General features: G+C 34.4%; 1 protein-coding gene across 1 annotated transcript; it reads right to left on the reverse strand.

The window, feature by feature from the left end:
- Nucleotides 1–14,979: 14,979 nt before the first annotated feature.
- LOC149256103 (nuclear transport factor 2-like) lies at nt 14,980–16,121 on the reverse strand. The gene is made up of 2 exons (XM_089455222.1): nt 15,546–16,121; nt 14,980–15,468 (listed from the first exon to the last, which is right to left on the reverse strand). The coding sequence occupies exons 1-2, from the start codon at nt 16,119–16,121 to the stop codon at nt 14,980–14,982; spliced, it is 1,065 nt and encodes a 354-aa protein (XP_089311348.1).
- Nucleotides 16,122–19,677: the final 3,556 nt, after the last annotated feature.

The following is a 19,677-nucleotide window of genomic DNA, read 5'->3' on the forward strand; positions in this document are numbered from 1 at the left end:
TGGTAATTGTAGTTTCAGACAAGAAGATTGATGATATAAGATAAACAATTAAGGGGTCATTATTAGGAGTATTATTATGGTTATAAATATTTTTTGTATCTAATTGGAAACAATAGTTGCATCATCATCGTCATCATCAAGAATTAACAATCCAAAACTTCATTTGTTCATTCAAATTTATGGTGTCTCTAGATCTGTGTATTATGGGATCATCATGAAGTGGGTCTTATCATGAACTGGGATACTGTCATAGCTTATAGAGATCGTAAACTCGTCAATGTTCTTACCTACTACATGTCACATGCTAGCTGCTTTTTTCAATTATTCTGGAAATTTGTCGTTTTCCTACCTTTTATTGATAAGACAGATCCTTACATTTGTATTCATTGTTTTTATTTTCCAAATTAGCTTTTTGGGTGCAAGCCTAGAGGAATTTGGTAATAATTAACAAATATTCTACATGTAAGAACCTACAAAAGCATATTGGCCCCATGTTGCTAAAAAAATGGGAAGTTTGGGTTGGAAGAAAAAAATAGCATCATTGTCTTTGTTCATTGTAAGTTATTTTTGTTGTCCTTCAATGTAGAATTATCCTCTTATGCAGATTTCTTTCCATATTGGGATTCAATTAAAAATTTAAATTTGTAACTTTTTATTTTCTAAGAATATTCACCACGATAATAAAACAAAAATTGAAACCATCAATCTTGCAATGCTCATGTTCATTATTTCTTGGGAGACTTGTTGTACCTATTTCTCATAAGGAGTCCTTGGCTGCAAAAACTACGTGAGGAAACCAACTCAACTAGCGTTTAGGTTCAACATGTTCCTTGAACTAGAGGGGCCTCCCTCAGTGATTATGAGGCTTTGTTTAATGTTGTTCACCTCTCACTGAACAATAGCGTTTGAAGCACAATGGCCAGATTTACAGTTTTAATTGGGGGTGATTTGCAATCAATGGAAATCTCTACCCACGATTAAAGGCCCCTCTCGCAGGGTCCCTTCAGAACGTGTTAGCTTCCAGCCTGACAAAATGGCTTAGATTTTCAAGGATTATGATAGAATAATGTAAGTATATTCCTAATAATTAAGTAGTCAGACAAACTTCTTAACAACTAACAAAATTTGGATGCATGTAGAAGATTTATATAGCCCAAAAAAACACATTGCAGAGTATTCAAGAAGACCAAACAGAGACCAATTCTAAGCGGAGCTCTTTTGAACAGATAGTCAATTAAGCTAATCTCTTTTAATGGCTATCAGAAGGCATAAAGCAGAAACCACTCAAAGAGGAGTTATCTTGGAAAAACAATCCAATAAGCTAATCTTTTTCTAAAGGTTATGATTTTGGAGGGAATTTAAGAATGGATTTATACTCAATCCACACTTACCCAGACCTTCCTATAAATGCTTTGAACATGTGTAGAAACAAGATATGAAAGACTAGAAAGACATACTATAAATCACAAAATTTTGTCAAACTAGAGTCGGAAGGCTTCCATTAGAAATCCAATAATGGAAGCTATTACAAAGTGAAGAGCCTTGGCATCAAAAGCGCACACATATTACTTCAATTGATTAAGTATTTATATAATTTCCTCATAAAATATCTTGATGAAAATATCAAGAGCTATTACAAATATTTGAAACCTATATTACAAAAATAGAACACAAATAGAGGTAACTAAAACTATTTCAATAGTTCTTGTACTATCCTTAAGGATTTTTGTTGATAAAGAAGAGAAATTTGAATTTTATTGCAACTCATATTTGATGAGGTGTCTGCCAAGTCACTAACTGTCCTTAGCCTTTTCCTCCTGAATTTATGAAAAATACGGTCGAGTCATTCCTTCGAATATCTCAATCCGAGATAGCTGTGTGAAAACTATGAGAGGTTTTTGTATTATATTACCTTAGGAAAAAAATCTCCTGCACTTTCCAAATATTTATATCGAATTATCTACAATAGTTTCTACAAAAAGCTGGCTTAAACTAGACATTGCATTGTCGAAAAAATAGGCTAAACATGATGAGTGTGTATCTCCCAAACCCTAACACTTGTGTGAAACATGGGATAGGCTTTTGTATTTTGTGATCTTATGAACCAAAACCTCTTCCAATTTCCAGATATTCATCTTTGTTTAGTCAATATATCCTCTTCAAAAAGGTTAGTAGAACAAGAAATGTATAGAAAACATGCCTTCAAAGATGCATTTGTACCTCCCAAACCATAATAGATATTAGAGAAATGAGAGAGGTTTTCTCACATGAGGATTTTTTCAACAAAAACCTCTTTTAGGTTTGGAAAATTCATTCCCAGCGGTGTTTAAACCATGTTTTAAGTTCCTTTATTACATCATTTAATCATGTTTAAATGCATGATCAACTAAATCAACCAGCTAATGAAACTTAAATTTAAATTTTGAGGGCACATTTAATCTTTAATGCCCATTTATTATTTATAAACTACTAAAACTTATTATATCAGAAAATTCAAATTATCAAAACTAATCATGTTACAACATCGGCTCCAATGGGGACTACTTCCCCTTGTGGGATGCAGAGAATTAGTAGACGAGTTTCCTTTAGTGTTGGGCATGGAGTCATACCATAAAATCACAAACCACTGATTTGTATTCTTATGTAGAAACATAACCAATTCCCATGGATCAGCGTTGTCATTTATACTCTTCTAGTTCACACTCTATAAAATGCAACCATATGCCTGAACTAATTCAGATTCTCTTTCATACTGAAATCTGAAAACTGAAAAGTTCTAGAGACTGAAAATATAAGCTGATCTATCATATACTCTTCAAATCACACCACTCATAAATAGTGAACACGCTGATCTACTGCATAGTAAAACTCATATTATCTATTCAATCCCCACACTTCTATCTAATTGAACTAAAAAACTTTACATTGTTAGGTATAATCGGCTTTCCAATGTAACCAAGTGTGTAGTATATTTACTGACAAACCACATTGCCGACAGCTAAACATCTAAAGAATATATATAATATGAACATGAAATCCCATGGGAATCTTATACTCACACGTGTACTTTAAAAGTTGCTTCCTCTGTAGATATTTTAGATTTCTCACCATGATTGAGAGGGAGAGACATATATTTTTGATTGCAAGTATCAATGAACCTTGCATACCAATAAAGACAATTGAAATTTCAAAACAGTAGGATCAGTTACCCAGTGGAATCACCATATGACAAAGTGGAGTCTCCAGGTGAAATAAATGCAACCAATAATAAATCCCTACTCCTTGTTCACCAACAAGGAATAGATCTAATCTTTATCATTCCCCGGAGAAAGAAATGTTTGTTACTTCACTCACGAGAAATGATGCTACATGTTGTACATGTTTCCCATAAGCAGTCCTTGATTGTAAAAACTATGTCAGGAAACCAATTCAACTAGGCTTTAGGTTCAAGTTGGCCCTCGAACCAGAGGGGGCTCCCTCAGTGGTTACGGGGCTTTGTTTAATGTTGTTCACTTGTCAATGAAAAACAACCTTTGAAGCAAAATGGCCAAATTTATAGTTTTAAATGGGGGTGGTTGGCAATCAATGGCAATTTCTATCCATGATTAAGGCCCTCTCTCATAGGGTCCCTTCAGAACGTGTCAGCTTCTGGCCTGACAAAATGAGTTGGCTTTTGAAGGATTATGATACAAGAATGTAAGGAGATTCTTAATAATAAGTAGTCCAACAAACTTCTTAATAACTAGGTAATTTGGATGTGTGTAGAAGATTTCTACAGCCCAACAAAACACATTGTAGAGTATTCAAGAAGGCCAAACTGAAACCAATTCTAAGAGGTGATATTTTGAACAAATTGTCCAATAAGCTAGTCTCTTTTAATGGCTATCAGAAGGCATAAAGCAAAAACCAGTCAAAGAGGAATTATCTTGGACAAACAATCCAATAATCTAATCTCTTTCTAAAGGTTATGTTTTTGCAGGGGTTTTAAAAATAGATTGATATTCAATCCACACTTACCCAGACCTTCCTATAATTGCTTTGAACAAGTGTAGAAATAATATATGAAACACTAGAAAGAAATACTAGAAATCACAAAATTTTGTCAAACTCGTGCCGGAAGGCTTTCATTAGAAATCTTATAATGGAAGTTGTTACAAAGCAAAGAGCCTTGTCATCAAAAGGCGAGACATATTACTCCAACTGATGAAGTATTTATAAAATTTCCTTGCAAAATATCTTGATAAAAATACCAAGAGCTATTACAAATATTTGAAAACTGTATTACAAAAATAGAACACAAATAAAGTTAACTAAAACTATTTGAAGAGTTCTTGTACTATCCTTGAGTATTTCTGTTGATAAAGAAGAGAAATTCGAATTTGATTGCAACTCATATTTGATGAGGTGGCATCGAAGTCACTAACTGTCTTGAGCTTTTTCCTCTCGAAGTTTTGAAAAATAGGGTCCAATCATCCCTTAGAATATCTCAATCCGAGCTAGCTGTGTGAAAATTGAGAGAGGTTTTCCTAGTCTGTTTTCTTAGGAACAAAAACCTCATTCTGTTTCCAAAGATTAATCTTTGATTATCAAAAACAGTTTCTGTGAAAAGGTGGCTTAAAGAGGACATTTCACAATTGGAAACATTGGCTAGACATTATGAGAGTGTATCTCCCAACCCCTAACATTTGTGTGAAAAGTGAGATAGGATTTTGTAATTTGGGATCTTATGAACCAAAAGCTCTTCGAGTTTCCAAATATTCATCTTTTTTTAGTCAAAATATGTTGTGTAAAAAGTTGACTAAAATAGGAAATTTCTTGAAAACATGCCTTCAATGATGCATTTGCATCTCCCAAACCATAATAGCTATTAGAAAACTGAGAGAGTTTTTCGCACAGGAGGATGTTATCAACAAAAACCTCTTTCAATTTTTCAAAATTCGTTCTGAGTTTTTTTAAACCATGTTTGAATTTACTTTATTACATCATTTAATCATGTTTTAATGCATGATTAACTATATCAACCAACTAATGAAACTTAAATTTAAATTTTGAGGACGCATTTACTCTTTCAGACCCATTTATTATTCCTAAACTACTAAAACCTATTATATCATCAAATTTAAATTATCAAAACTAATCATGTCACAACACGATTCAATCCATGTTCCTATTTAATTTATATTATTTTAACCCACTTTTATCTTTGTTGAAAATGTTAATCATTGAAGGAATTACTTTTTACCTTATTTAAGAGTGATAAATTTACTAGATTTTAACATAGTTTATAGCAAAAATTTGCTTATTTGTTAGCATAGTTTACATAGCATAACTATAAAGAAGAAAATTTTGAAGGGTTTAACAACAAGGACGAGGCACAAGGTGCCTACATGTAACTCAACCATAAGAGAGAGGAAGGAAGGATGACATACTTGCAAAATGAAGGCAAGTTGTAGATGCAACATGTAAGTCTCACCGTGTTTCTATTTAGCATTGGATCTAATGACTCTAGTAGGCTTCCACCCCTACTCCTTCCCTCACAGGTTTTATATCCTACTTATCCTCCTCACACCAGTTGTCTCTCTCCCATGAATGATATCCATCCAAGCTGTCTCTAGCACTAGCGACACCAATTGTAGACCTAGCATTATTTTATCTAGAAATAGCAACATAAGTATCTTAAATTCACTATGGCTATCAAATATGTGTTTATATTGGGACTGGAAAAGGATATGAAGAAACTAGCACTGAAGTTGGTGTTAATCAATCCACCACATATCACATTCATATCCTTTATTTTGAATCGTGAATATGGAGGAATCATAATAATCCCCAATCTACTGTAGAAAGGAATGACCCAACAATGGCACATATTTAGGTGTGGTGGTTCAACAGTCAGATTAGTTAGTTCTGCGAGGTGCAACAATAGAAAATTGGCTTTCATACCTGCATTCTCAGAGCTGATTTATTGTGCTGGTTAAGAGCTCTCCTTGGCCAAAAGTGTTAAGGTATTTCCTTAACTAAAACCAACTGCTTGAAGTGAAATGAAATAACATCAATACCAAAACAATAATACAACGTGTTAGAATTGGAAAATAGGACCAAACTCCACGTGGGTCATCTTATCAATGGAAAATGATATTTCCTTAGATACCTCTCATCGAGTGGTGTAGGATTGATCTAAAGATCATCTGATTCTGATAATTATTGATGCAGATATGAATTTATTTGTGTTATGCGACAATTCGTCAAGGTCAGCCAACAACCAAATAAACCCCACTTGTGCTCAACGTTTTAGTATAAATAGAGGTGCCTTGAAATTCATTTGGACACACATTCTCTTGGTTATCTCATCCTCTCCACTTGTCTTTATTTTTTGGTGGGAGGAGAGATCTAAAGAGGATATGCTGCCCTACAGGATTCCCTAGATCCTAACATTATCTTGGAGGAGATTTTAACGCAGTGGAGGAAGCCTACATAACGAAGCAAGGAGAGAACTAATTGATGGTATAAAATAGAAGCCCTATGATACCCTATACATAGCTCTATGGAGAGTGCTATGATGCACTATATAGAACTCTATGGAGAGCTCTATGCTGCCTTATACACAACTCTATTGGAGAGCCCTACACTACCCTATACAGAGCTCTATTGAGAGCCCTACACTACCCTATACACAACTCTATTGGAGAACCCTATGCTGCCCTCTACACAGCTCTATGAAGAGCCCTATGCTACCCTATACACAAATATATTGGAGAGCCCTACACTGCCCTATACACACCTCTATGGAGAACCCTACGCTGCCCTATACACAACTCTATGGAGAGCCCTACATTGCCCTATACACAACTCTATGGAGAGCCCTATGCTGCCCTATATGCAGCCTTATGGAGAAGCTCTATTATGCACTAACTGGAGTCCTCGAGGTGATATAAAGGAAGACTATTCAACCATGCCCCAATCAAAACCAGGGACGAAGGAAGGTATGAAAGTGGCCTGTATGACATGGAGAAGAGTGTTGAAGGGTATACATTGAAGTCCTCTCAACACTATCCGTGGCTCCCTCAGGTCTGTGAAAGACCCGATTGACCCTAAGGACATGAAGGGCATCTATGTCATTCCCTGTTCCTGTGGGACCCCTTATATTGGTGAGACTGGTCGCTCTATCAATCAACGGATTAGTGAGCATTCGGCTGACTTGAGACATGGTAGGACCAAGTCCTCTGCCCTCGCTGAACATGCGGGGAAGACTATGCATCATGTGTGTATAGAGGAGGCTCAAGTCATTGCCAAAGTTGCGCAGTTTCACCATCGCAAGTTTAGAGAGGCCCTGGAGATTGAAAAAAGGCCGAATAATCTTAACAGGGATGATGGCTGGAAGATTAGCAGCTGTTGGGTTCCAGCCTTGTCTTCCTAGCCTCCTCATTCCCCTTGTGTTTAGTCTTAGGGTTTCCGTCTTTCCCCTCCTTTAGTTTCGCTTTTGGCAGATTAGTCCTAGTAAGTTTCAGGATATTAACCTTGTCCTGCTTATGATACTATTGGATACATTATTATTGGATTAGATTTTTTGGTTCCATTATTCTGATTAAATATGCTTCCTTTACTAATGTCTTAATAAAAAACCCCTTTTAAACCTTATAGTAATATTATATTTACCTAATGACATAATTAACTTTAATAATGGAATAACAGATTATTGAGTATATATTGAGTATTTAATAAATACAAATCAATAATTTAAATATTAAAGGAGACCTAGTTTACCAAATGGCCATTAAGTTTAAAAGATAATTAGATAGTAGTATAAATAAATATATATATGATATGACAATAATATTAGTTATTCTGGTATTAATAAACATGAACATTATTTTATTCTAATAATTAAGAATTCCATTTGTTTGTTTTTAATAATATTAGAATTATGAATTATTAAATATATATGATTTATTAATAAACGTATATTATTATTTTTCGAATGGTCATTATACTTAAATAATAAGTAATAAAATGGTAACATTTATTTACATTTAAATATTATTAGAATAATAACAATTATAGATTATTATACTTAAATAATAAACATGGATATTAGATTATTCAATGATTGTAATCTTAGATATAATTAACAAATTTACCTATTTAGAGGTTTGAATTACAGCTATTATATGGTTTAACTATTATATAAGTTTGAATTACAGTTATATATTAATAAATATATTATTCTTGAATGGACCATCATATTTAAATAATAAATAATAAAATGGTATAGTTTACCTAAGATAACTATATTCTAAGAGTAACATTTACTTATCCTTAAGTAATATTACTAGAATAATAATAATTATAGATTATTTAACAAACTTATGACCAGTATATTGAAATAATAAATATGGATATTGTATTATTAAATGATCTTATATATAATTAACATATTTACCTGTTTTAGCTATTTATAGAAATGTTAATAATTGAATTATTGGTTTGACCAAGAGCATTAGGTCAAATTAGCCGTTGGAATATAGCCGTTGGAATCTCTGCACACTCTATTTAATCAGCTAAACCGGATTGGTTCTTCAACTTGTCCAGACGATGAACCACACTGGTTGGTTCGAAACGCGTCGACAAAAGATTGGTTATGTGATTTTGCCGAAGATTATCTAAACAAGGTAGCATATGTTAGGACTACATTGATAATAGTATAGTCGCTTGGATGGAGAAAAAAATGATGATACTTTGAAGCAACATGATGTTGCAAGTAGTAGATATATTGTAGCAGCATGTTGATGAATGTTGCAGCATGATGGGTACAATGATGAAGTGTATCATAGCATAATGAGGGGAAGCACAATGGTGAGGTACATCAGTATGATATAGCAAGTTCATATTTATGGTATTATGACACATTGGGACAACAACATGATACTTAGTGCATCAAGTACAGATAGCATGGCAGGGAAGCCAAGCATTCTAGACAACAAACATTCTTGGGACAAAAAAGAAGCAAGGGAAAACAAGATAGTTAGGTGAAACAAACACATAGGTCAATATGGAAACATGGTGCAGCAATGGCACAAGATGCAATATGGTGATGGGTACCGTCATGATTGATGAATAATGATCAGATGCAACATTGTGATGATGGGTGCGTCATGGTGCAACATAGTGAGGCGTCGCATGATGACGAGATGCAAGAGGATGATAGGTTAATGAGTCATCTTTGAGAATCAGTTGAAGCAACATGTCTTCAACTCATCTCATGTATCATCTTCTTAGAGATGATCTATGCTCTCATCTAGATAAGTCAAAGTGTTGAATTCAGTTGTAAATATAGTTTCTCTCTCTCTCTCTCTATTGAACTATTGAAGAACATATAAGAAGAATGATCAAGGGTTTCCCCACATTGGGGTTTGTCCCTCTCTAGCACCACATCTTGTGTCCTCTTATCTTGGCTTGTCTTCTACAATTTATGTTTATGTTCTATCTATAGTTTACTTTAATGTTCATCTAATTGCTAATGTGGAAAAAAATATCGAGATAACTATGAAAATTGAAATAAGTTTCTCTAAGAATAGAACATACCTAAACATTACATGGTATCAGAGTTGAGGTGAAGACAAAGCTCGAGCAAGAGTGAAAGAGAAATCACCAAGCATAGTTGGAAAAGGACAAAAGGATGAGTGGATTCCTTATCCCTCTTCGAATTCACCAAGGGTGAAATCGAAGTAGAGAATATTACGAGAATAGCACAGTGGAAGCTTTGATGACCTACCTAAAGATCACTTCATTAGGAACTCCAGATCTAGAGGTGGAAGGAAAGACAGATTCCTTGGCTGCAATGAGTTTAGCCATTATGTAAACGAGTGTATGAATGGGAGGGACAGATCACTTGATGATGATAATAATCATTCCAGGGACATCTTCAATGATTAGAGGAATGACATGCAATATAGGTCATGAAGGAACAACCGACTCTTCATAGAAAGCAAGGAACCCTAGGTATGACGAATCAAATGTTGTTTCTGATAAGATAAAGAAGAGTTATCTTTTGTTAGTCATCTCCTTTAGATTCTTTGGGAATCTGGCTTATTGATTATAGTGCTTTAAGGAACCTCATCAGATAGAAGGTTTCTCTCTCCAATTTGGTAGAGATGGAAACAACCATGGGATTATACTTGGAGTCGATGAAACCTATCTCGGAAAGGGTGTAGGGAATGTTACCCCTGAATTGAATGTGGGTAACTTGATTCATTTACAAGAATCTGTTTTATGTACCTGATTGCAAGAAGAACCTTGTGTCCATTTTGGCAATGGAATTCAAAAGGTTTCAGGGTGGAATTCATCGACGGAAATGTACATGTTTGGAAATAGAATTTTCAAATATGCTTTTATCCTTGAGTTCACGGTTGGCAGGAAGTCCATTGCGGACCATGTCACTTGATACATAGCACCAGAGGTTTGTAAGTCAGATGATGACAGGGATGTTTGAGTTTAAAAGAAGCATGAAGGTACATGTCTAGGATGTACCGAATGGAAAATCTTACAATGGGACCATTCCCCTCATGTAGCAGGTCCACAGGTTTGGAACAACCAGAGGGGTTTGTGTTATAAATCTAACCCAAAAATATATGATAATGGAAATAAACCCAAGAAATAATAAGATCTGAATATGGATAGAAATTTTTCTCTATTGATGAAACCCTTAAGGTAGGGCAACACCATACATTCACTCCTTAAGGAAGGAGAACACTCCACAAACCATATGCCTGTTCATACAATAATCTTTGACGCCCCTCCATGTGGAGTCTCTAGCCTCTATATAGGCCTCATACATACAATACCATGGGTCATTACCATGGTTCCCTCAATACCATCTATCTAATACCATGGGGCCATTACATTATTACAAACTACTTGTGGTCCCTTACATGATACGGGTTAACCACCTTATTTATTACTATGGCCCATCCCATTACTACATTATTCCCTTGGGTACTTCCCTTTGTACCCCATATTATCCCCCCTAGGTATATAACATTCCACCCACCTTAACATGTTTTGTCCCCGAAACATGGGAAGAACACAAATAATAAGATCTACTCAAAAGAATAGTCCACTGGTACTATGCATGTGGATCTAGCCATCAAAGAGAAAGGTGAACCCTCGATCTCACTCGTGCCTCACTCACTTGAGATGGAAGTTGACCTTGGCAGCTCTTCTGTGTTGATGTGTAGTAGGTGGATCTTTGCTCCTCTCTATCTGTCATTCGGGGGTTGTTGTCCTTGTGGCTAATTGGTTTCCATCTTGTTTGTTGTTTTCTTGTGGGGTGATGTGGGTGATGATATGTTAAAGTTTTAACCCACGATGTTTTTTTTCTTTAATTCACCCCTTACTAGAGCTTGACTATTATTTGGTGCCTCTTGTGGTGCCTGCTGTGGTGTCTTATCTTCTAATATTAATTCAACCACTGAGCCCTCATCTGATGTGTCAGCACCTATAACCTTTTCTGATTCAACCTCTATTTGTGTTTGATTTTCGACCATCAACTACTCATCATCTGATGTGTAAGTGTCCTTAGAGCTTTGTGCTGATATTCGAAAACAACATCCATGTTATCTATATCTGAAGTATAAAAATCACCATGCAACACATACTTATCCACAGAAAGATTCAAATCATTATAAACTTGAACATCCTCATCATCAACCTCTGTGTTTTCAATGTGTTTGGCTGGAACTTGCAATTTTTTCCCAAATTAACATTGATAAAATTATGCTTGCAACTAGGATTTATAGACACAACCATCTTCTTCTTTTGAATCAATCCATGAACCTGCAATAAGCATACACCCATAGAAAATAACCCCCTACGTGTCTCATTCTCCTTTTTTCTAGACTGATACCATTTGTCTAAAAAGACTCTTTTAAGTTCTGCATCTGAAAGTTTGGTCAACTACTTGTTGTCAATTGAGAACCACCATTTGGTAGCCTCATCTTTGAAACCAAACCACACTAAATTCTTCCAATCTTTCCCATATATGATCTTTCTTTGTTTTATGACTTCTTCAATAGTAGGACCATTATCTTTCCCTGTAAAATATAATATCTCCACCAAGAGGGTTTGAGAAAGATTCACTTTATTGGGGAAAATTTGAGGGTTTGAGAAAGATTCACTTTATTGGGGAAAATTTGAAATTGTCACAGTTTAGTCAATATTGCTGAGAATCCCTATTATGACCTATTTTTGGAAATGGAAAAACCATTCTGCATGTGGCCATGTGTTAGGAATCCCGATCTAGGCACTAGAATTTCAGATCCTTGCTGCAACTTTCCCGCTGTCACCAAAAATTCTGAAAAAAAAGAGTTGATCTTAAATCAGCGATATCTCTGATTCGCCTCATTTTTTTTGCCTCATTTTTTTTTGAAATCAGGTATTTTTTCACAAAGAATTAGATTGTCAATTAGATTTTGTAGATTTTGCCCCAAAAAATTTAAATGTGCGCCGCAAACTCGCTGCCCCGAAAAAATATTTGCAACACCACTAATTTTTAGATGAGTGATATCTCCTTCATCACCACTCCAATTTGACGGAATTTTTTTTTGGAATCAGGTATTTTTTTACAAAAATCCAAATGTGCAATTAAATTTTGCGTATTTTGCCCCAAAATATATAGATCTCATCTACCATCCGAGAAAGTTTCGGCAAAAAAATTAAAAAAAATCTCCACTTTTGCCCAAGAAAGTGCTCTCATTCCACTTGTTATAGATCTAACCCAAGCCCTACGCTTCCCTATACAAAGCTCTATGGAGCACCCTATGTTGCCCTATACACAGCTCTATGGATAACCCTATGTTGTCCTATACACAACTCTATTCAAGAGCCCTATGTTGTCCTATACAAAGCTCCATGAAGAGCCCTACCCTTACAAAGCTCTATGGAGAGCCTAAGCTGCCCTATACATAGTTCTATGGAGAGGCCTGCCCTGCTCTATACACAGCTCTATTGGAAAGCCCTATGCTGCCCTATACACAGCTCTATTGGAGAGAACTACGCTGCCCCATACACAACTCTATGGAGGGCCATACGCTACCCTATACACAGCTCTATGGAGAGCCCTACCCTGCCCTATACGCATCTCTATTCTTCCCTAACTGCAGTGCTCAAGGTGATATAAAGGAATACTATTCAAGCAAGCCCCAGTCATAGCCATGGAGGAAGGAAGGTGTGAAAGCAGCTTGTATGACATGGAGAAGAGTGCTGAAGGGTATACATTGAAGTCTATCCAGCAAGGCAACACATCTTAGGATTGTGTTGATAATAGTACATTCACTTGGATGGAGAAAACAATGATGATACATTGAAGAAGCATGATGTTGTAAGCCACAAATATATTGCTGCAGCATGTTGATGAATGCTATAGGATGCAGCAAAATGGTGAGGTACAACAATATGATATAGCAAGTTCATAGTGCTGCTAGTATAACACATTGGGACAACAACATGATACTTAGTGGAGAAATTACAGCTACCAGGACAACAAGCATGGTAGACAATAATCATGCTCCCAACAACAAGAAAGCAAGGGATAACAAGCTAGCTAAGTGCAACAAACACATGGTGCAACAAAGGCAAACACATGGTGCAGTAGAGTGATGGGTAACATCATAATTGATGAAGCATGATGAGATGCAGCATTATAATGATGGTGCAGCATGGTGAGGCACACTAGATTCAATACAATGATAAGTGAATGAGTCACCTTGGAGAATCAATTGAATCAGCAGAATCACTTGAAGCAGCATGTCTTCAAGTAATTTCACTTATCATATTCTTAGACATGATATATGCTCTGATCTAAATAAGTCAAAGTGTTGACTTCAGTTGTAAATGTACTATCTCTCTATCTCATGGGATTTGTCCCTAGCTAGTGCCAAATCTTGTGTCCTCTTGTCTTGGATTGGCTAAATATGAAAATTGAAATAAATTTCACTAGGCATAGAACATACCTAAACTTAACACAAAGGTAACACAAAGGCTATGGGTAATTGTGAGCCATGGGTAAACCACATTGTAGTTTACAAAATATATGTTCATATAATTTTAACATAAATTTTTAGCTAGTAATGTTATTATTAATCAATTGAAATGCAAAATTTCTAAGTGAATGGAAACTGAACTTAAAGTTTGCTCAGACAGAAGAGGCCAAATAAGATGGCAAAATAGATTGCACTATGGAATATACATTGTGATTCTAAAAACTTTGGTCACTGCTAAAACTAATGCTAACCCCACCATTTCCATTCCCAAACACGCTTTCTTCAAGCACTAATAACATGTGAATTCCTATTATGATACTTTATTAATTCTTCATTACAACATGAATCTAGCTAAACTATAATTATGTCAAGATAAACTATAATTTATTTATTTTTTAAATTCAATATTTTATTATTTTAAAAATAAAAATACACTACATAAAAAGCTCCTTTATTTTTTAACGAAAAATAAACTTTATTTAAAAAACTATAAAAATTATCTATTCTTCGTATAATGTAATAACAATTCTTTTCTTGTACCAAATAATAAAAATATATCAGATTTTAAATTTCTGCCACCATTTTACTTTAAAAAATATATCAGCTATAGGGCGCAAATAATTTTTCTTTAAAAAATAATAAAATCTATCCCTCTATGCTTCCACACGGTTAACCTTTCACATACAAAATAATAGAAATGTATCAATAAAGAACATGTGACATCCTCTAAACGATGCTTCATGTGAGATCGTATTATTTGCAGAAATTAATATAGTATTACGTACACATAGATGAATAGAAAACTACATTTATGATAATCAAAATGACACAACAAACACATGCTCATAATGATAGAATGCTTAAAACGGTATCAAAATTTGAACTTCATCTCCCATATGCTATACTTGAGCACCATAGGAATCGCCACCACGTCTTCTTCATTTCAGTAACCCTCTCTACCCGCAATTGGACGTTTCGCACTCACAAATACTTTGCGCGCATCCATTGGCAAAGGGGATGCATTAATTGCATCCTGGACTGAAGCTGCTTCTTCGAATTCAACAAATGCGTAAGTGGATCTACCTCCTCTCTTGCTCCTCACTTGAACCCCACAAGGCTTAATAGCCCCAAACTTCTTGAACTCTACTTCAATTTGTGTAGGCGTAATATCAGCAGGCAAGTTGCTGATAAAAATAGAGCACCCACTTTCTTCTAGAGTGCTTTGATCTTTCATAGAGCTAAGATTAGATGGTAAGGCATCTGTCTGTGTTGCTGCATTTTTTGCGACTTTATGGAACTGCCCTGTCTGCGTTGCTGCATTTTTTGCGACTTTAAGGAACTGCCCTGTCTGCGTTGCTGCATTTTTTGCGACTTTATTGAACTGCCCTGTCTGTGTTGCTGCCTTTTTTGCGACCTTATGGAACTGCCCTATCTGTTTGCTGCATTTTTTGTGACTTTATGGAACTGCCCATCCGATCTTGTTGCGATTTCTGTCCTCGCAATCTGTACCTCCGCCGCCATTGTTGTGGGTTGCTCAACCACACCAGTCTGAACCTCCTGAGATTCTATTTCAGACTTGAAAACTGGTTCTGAGACGGGATCAGGTTGGGCGGCATATTGTTCTTTAGGGTAGCCATTTGTTGGGACCAAATTCTGCTCTGGTTGATGGGGTTCTTCATCCACGTACCTGAAAATATCATTCACTAAAAAGTACCCGTTTTCCCGAGGAGCCAGGAAAAAGGTGTGCGTGAAGGTGCGTGTTGCATTGTTTATAAATGTAATTGACCCACTTACCAGAACCACTGATCCGTTGTTGTACGAATCTTGCGAATCCACCGTTTTGATCTCCACTTTAAACCTACTGTGGTCTGGAGACGTTATCTGCTGCTGAATGACAGTAGTAAGTGAAATAATTTGATCGTTCAGGGATGGGCGAGTGGGTATACTGGGATCCTCATAAAATTTGTATAGCGACTCAGGGGAAGCAAGAAGAACATTATAATACTGATTCACAAAGGCAAACCCAACAATCTTTGCATTGGGAACAATGGGAGTTCTGGCAATGTTTTCTTGTTGCATTGCCATTTCGCGCTCATAGGTAATTGAAGAAGATTTAGCTCAATTCCTTCAAATTCCGGGATGGAGCAGAGGGAAAGTAAGCGCAGCTTTTTGGTGCAGGTATAGGTATATAGAGACTGGGAAAAACTCAGTAACTGATGTTATGTGCTCAGTAACTTGTCACTATATAAAGTTTCTGGTTAATTAACGCTCGTCACGTCTATTGCAAAATAATATAATAGAATTAAAATTAGGAAGATTTAGTCAACTACACGATAGTCAATTATAAAATTAAAATTAAAATTATTTAATTAATGTTATAAAAATAAAGAAAGCGAAAATTAAGGAGGTGGTTAATTATAAAATTAAAATTAATATTATTTAATTAATGTTATAAAAATACCAGGGGCCGTTACTATAGTTTATCAATATAAGTGGTCATTACCATGACTTATCAATACCATGGGTCCTTACCATGACTTATCAATATCACATGTACAATATAAGAAGTGTTCATATGACTTTTTCTCTAATTAATTAATTGGAAATAAAATATTTAATATAATATAATTAATTTGGAGATAAATCTTAATTTATGATCTATGAATATGAATACTATTATGAATACTCACGATATTCAATAGACCTTAAATCTCTACCATCAAGCTACTAACTATTGAAACTAAAATAAAATACACTACTATCCATTTAAACAATAAATTATAAATAATAATTATTTTTTAAACTAATCATACCATCCAAAGTTAATATCATGAACATGCTTTATGCTCCTTATGTTGTATATGTTTCATTCATAATTTTCAAGGAGAACTGAGGGTTTGCACCCTTTCGGATCTACTCAAAAGTATGACCAGATATGTTAGAATGCCATGCATTAACCTAGTGGGAAAGTTATATTACCAGAAGAATAAATGAGTAGGAACTACGAGTAAATCAATGGGAAACATTAAAGAATATCATTATGTGGCAATCCTAGTGGATATGAGTAGTTGAGGTTTTCACCCTTAAATTCAATCAATGGTTACAATAACTCCATGTTTATTTAAGTGTGCATGCAATTATTGAAGAGACAAGAATCTCTTCCACTTGGTTGAATTTAGAAGGCCATGCATTAGCCTAGTGAGAAAGTTATGTTCCTGCTCGAATAATTGAGTACGAACCACTACTAAATCAATGAGAAACATTAAAGAATATCATTATGTCGTATTTCTATCCAATTTTTATTTTTATTTTTATTGTTTTTTTAGTTTTTTTTTTAAACATTCAATGATTTATTTGCTAATGAGTTTAACTATTTTAAGAACTCATAACTATTAGCCAATGAAGTGTCAAATATTTGGGCATAAATTATAAGTTCAACCTTATGAATTTAGTTATTTTTTTTAATTAATATGCATTTTATATATATATATATATATATATATATATATATATATATATATATATATATATATATATAAAATTTAATTCCATGTTAAGAAATTTAATTTTAGTTTTCTAAATCACCTCTAAATTTTTGATAAAACCCCTTTTAAAATGGGTTTGATTTCTTTAATTTTTTTATATATAAAGATATCATCCTCATCTCAATTCATGTATGTGATAGGTTAAGCTCAAAATGATCAATATAATGGGTTTAATCTCATTTCTCTTTGAGAACTAGTGGAGGACAAAAGCATGTATATCAACATGTTTTTTTCTCAAGGGACTCTAGGGACTCTCATACATTTCTTCGAGCTACTAGAAGTACATCCTCACACAAATAGAATCATAGGCATATATATGAGATAAATGTTGTGATCCTCCCTACCCAAGTTCAATTTCCCTTTGTGTCATGTTAAGGTAGAAATGAGTATCTCCTTGTAATGTTTATATCCTTCTTGTTTAAGTGTGCCCCTAGTATAGAGAATGGGATGTTATCTCCTCCACCCTTTTGAAAATCCCATGTGGTGATATCTTTGGCTCATTATGATAAGGCTCAAGGAGTAGCTCCCCCATGCTCTTGTTAAGTCATGAATTTTTTGTATATTTAAATTACTCACACTTGGTTATAATCTTAGTGTTATAATGACATCCTCTAATCTTGGACCTATTTGAGATTACTCCAACACTTACTAATTCACCATGGTCAAAAAATTAAAATAAGAGTCCATAGAGGCTCCAAATATGTATATTTGTCATGGTGAATTTTAGCAAAATTTACAAAAAAACATCTACGTCAACAATATAAATATATTTCTTTATATATATATATATATTATTTTAGTTTTATGTGACAACATCTCCCCATACTAGGTTGTAAAGCACCTGTAGGGATGCTCTTGTTCATTGTTCAAATAGGAATCTCTATTTTGTAATAAAGCTTCTAGAATTTTAATTTAATTATCAATAATTAATAGGTAGATGATAGAGATAACGAGATAAGAGTTCTAAAGGTAATGTGGAGGATGTATATACCTTTAACACATATTAGTTTGTTGTAAAGCTAATAATAATAAGAATAGTAGTAATGATAATTTAAAATAAAGGCATAATTTGGTTTATTATTATGAATTTTTTAATCTTAGCAATGTCATATGTGTTATTTAGTAAATGTTTTCATCATTCTCATAGATTGATGTCTATAGACATTTACCACCCATTACAAATATATCTCACACCCTATGGTATAAATTTACAACAAGCCTAGGTAGAAGCTTTAATAACAAAGATGGATTTTTAGCTTTAAAACTAGTTTTAGGGATGCCAGTAAATAAGGGTGTTCAAAAATTCAAAGAATTAGTGATTCTCTATTAGTCATAGAATGGATGAAGGGGAAAGGGAAATTAGAAAACTTGCCTCTAAGCCTCATCATTCAAGAGATCTTGAATATTAAAAATGTAGTCGCTAATTTTTTTTAATGCATGTTTACAAAGAAAGGATTAGGAAAGTAGACTTATTATCAAAAGAGATACTGCAGATGACTCCTTGATATTAGCACACTCCTTGATATTAGCACACCTGAGAAAAGTAAGAAGACAATCTTGTTGAATATGATCCAAGTCCCTTTATGTGAATTCCTATCACTAGAAATCTTGAGAAGTTAGTTTGAAAAAAAATGTTTATTTCACGAGAGATTCTAACACAGTTGCTCCAATCACAACTACGAGAACCTTAACAGTGATAACAATATTTGGCGGTACTCATGTACAACTTGTTTCAAGTGGTTGTTCATGCGTGCTAACCATTATAACATATGATATTTCAATAAGATATCATTTCATTCTCCCAATCTTTATGTGTTCTTTGTGGGCTGACTCCAAAACCTTTGATCATTTCCTTCTATAGTGCACCTTTCCCAAGGAGGCATCCCAAAATGTGACAGTTGACCTAAGCATGAATCCTCGAAATTTTTGGCAAATAGAGTCACACAACTTGATTTTAAATTAGAGTAGATTGCATATTGAGATGTGAAGGATGGGTACACACTACTCACATTTGTATAGATAAAAAAAATTTCTAGCAATTTTCTTTTTAAAAACTATACATTTGAAAGGAAAAACACTAATTCTAATTATTCAAT

The sequence above is a fragment of the Pinus tabuliformis genome, chromosome 7 (genome assembly GCF_031772625.1).
Source record: "Pinus tabuliformis cultivar Carrire ecotype Pingquan chromosome 7, CPIR1, whole genome shotgun sequence".
Taxonomy (NCBI): domain Eukaryota; kingdom Viridiplantae; phylum Streptophyta; class Pinopsida; order Pinales; family Pinaceae; genus Pinus; species Pinus tabuliformis.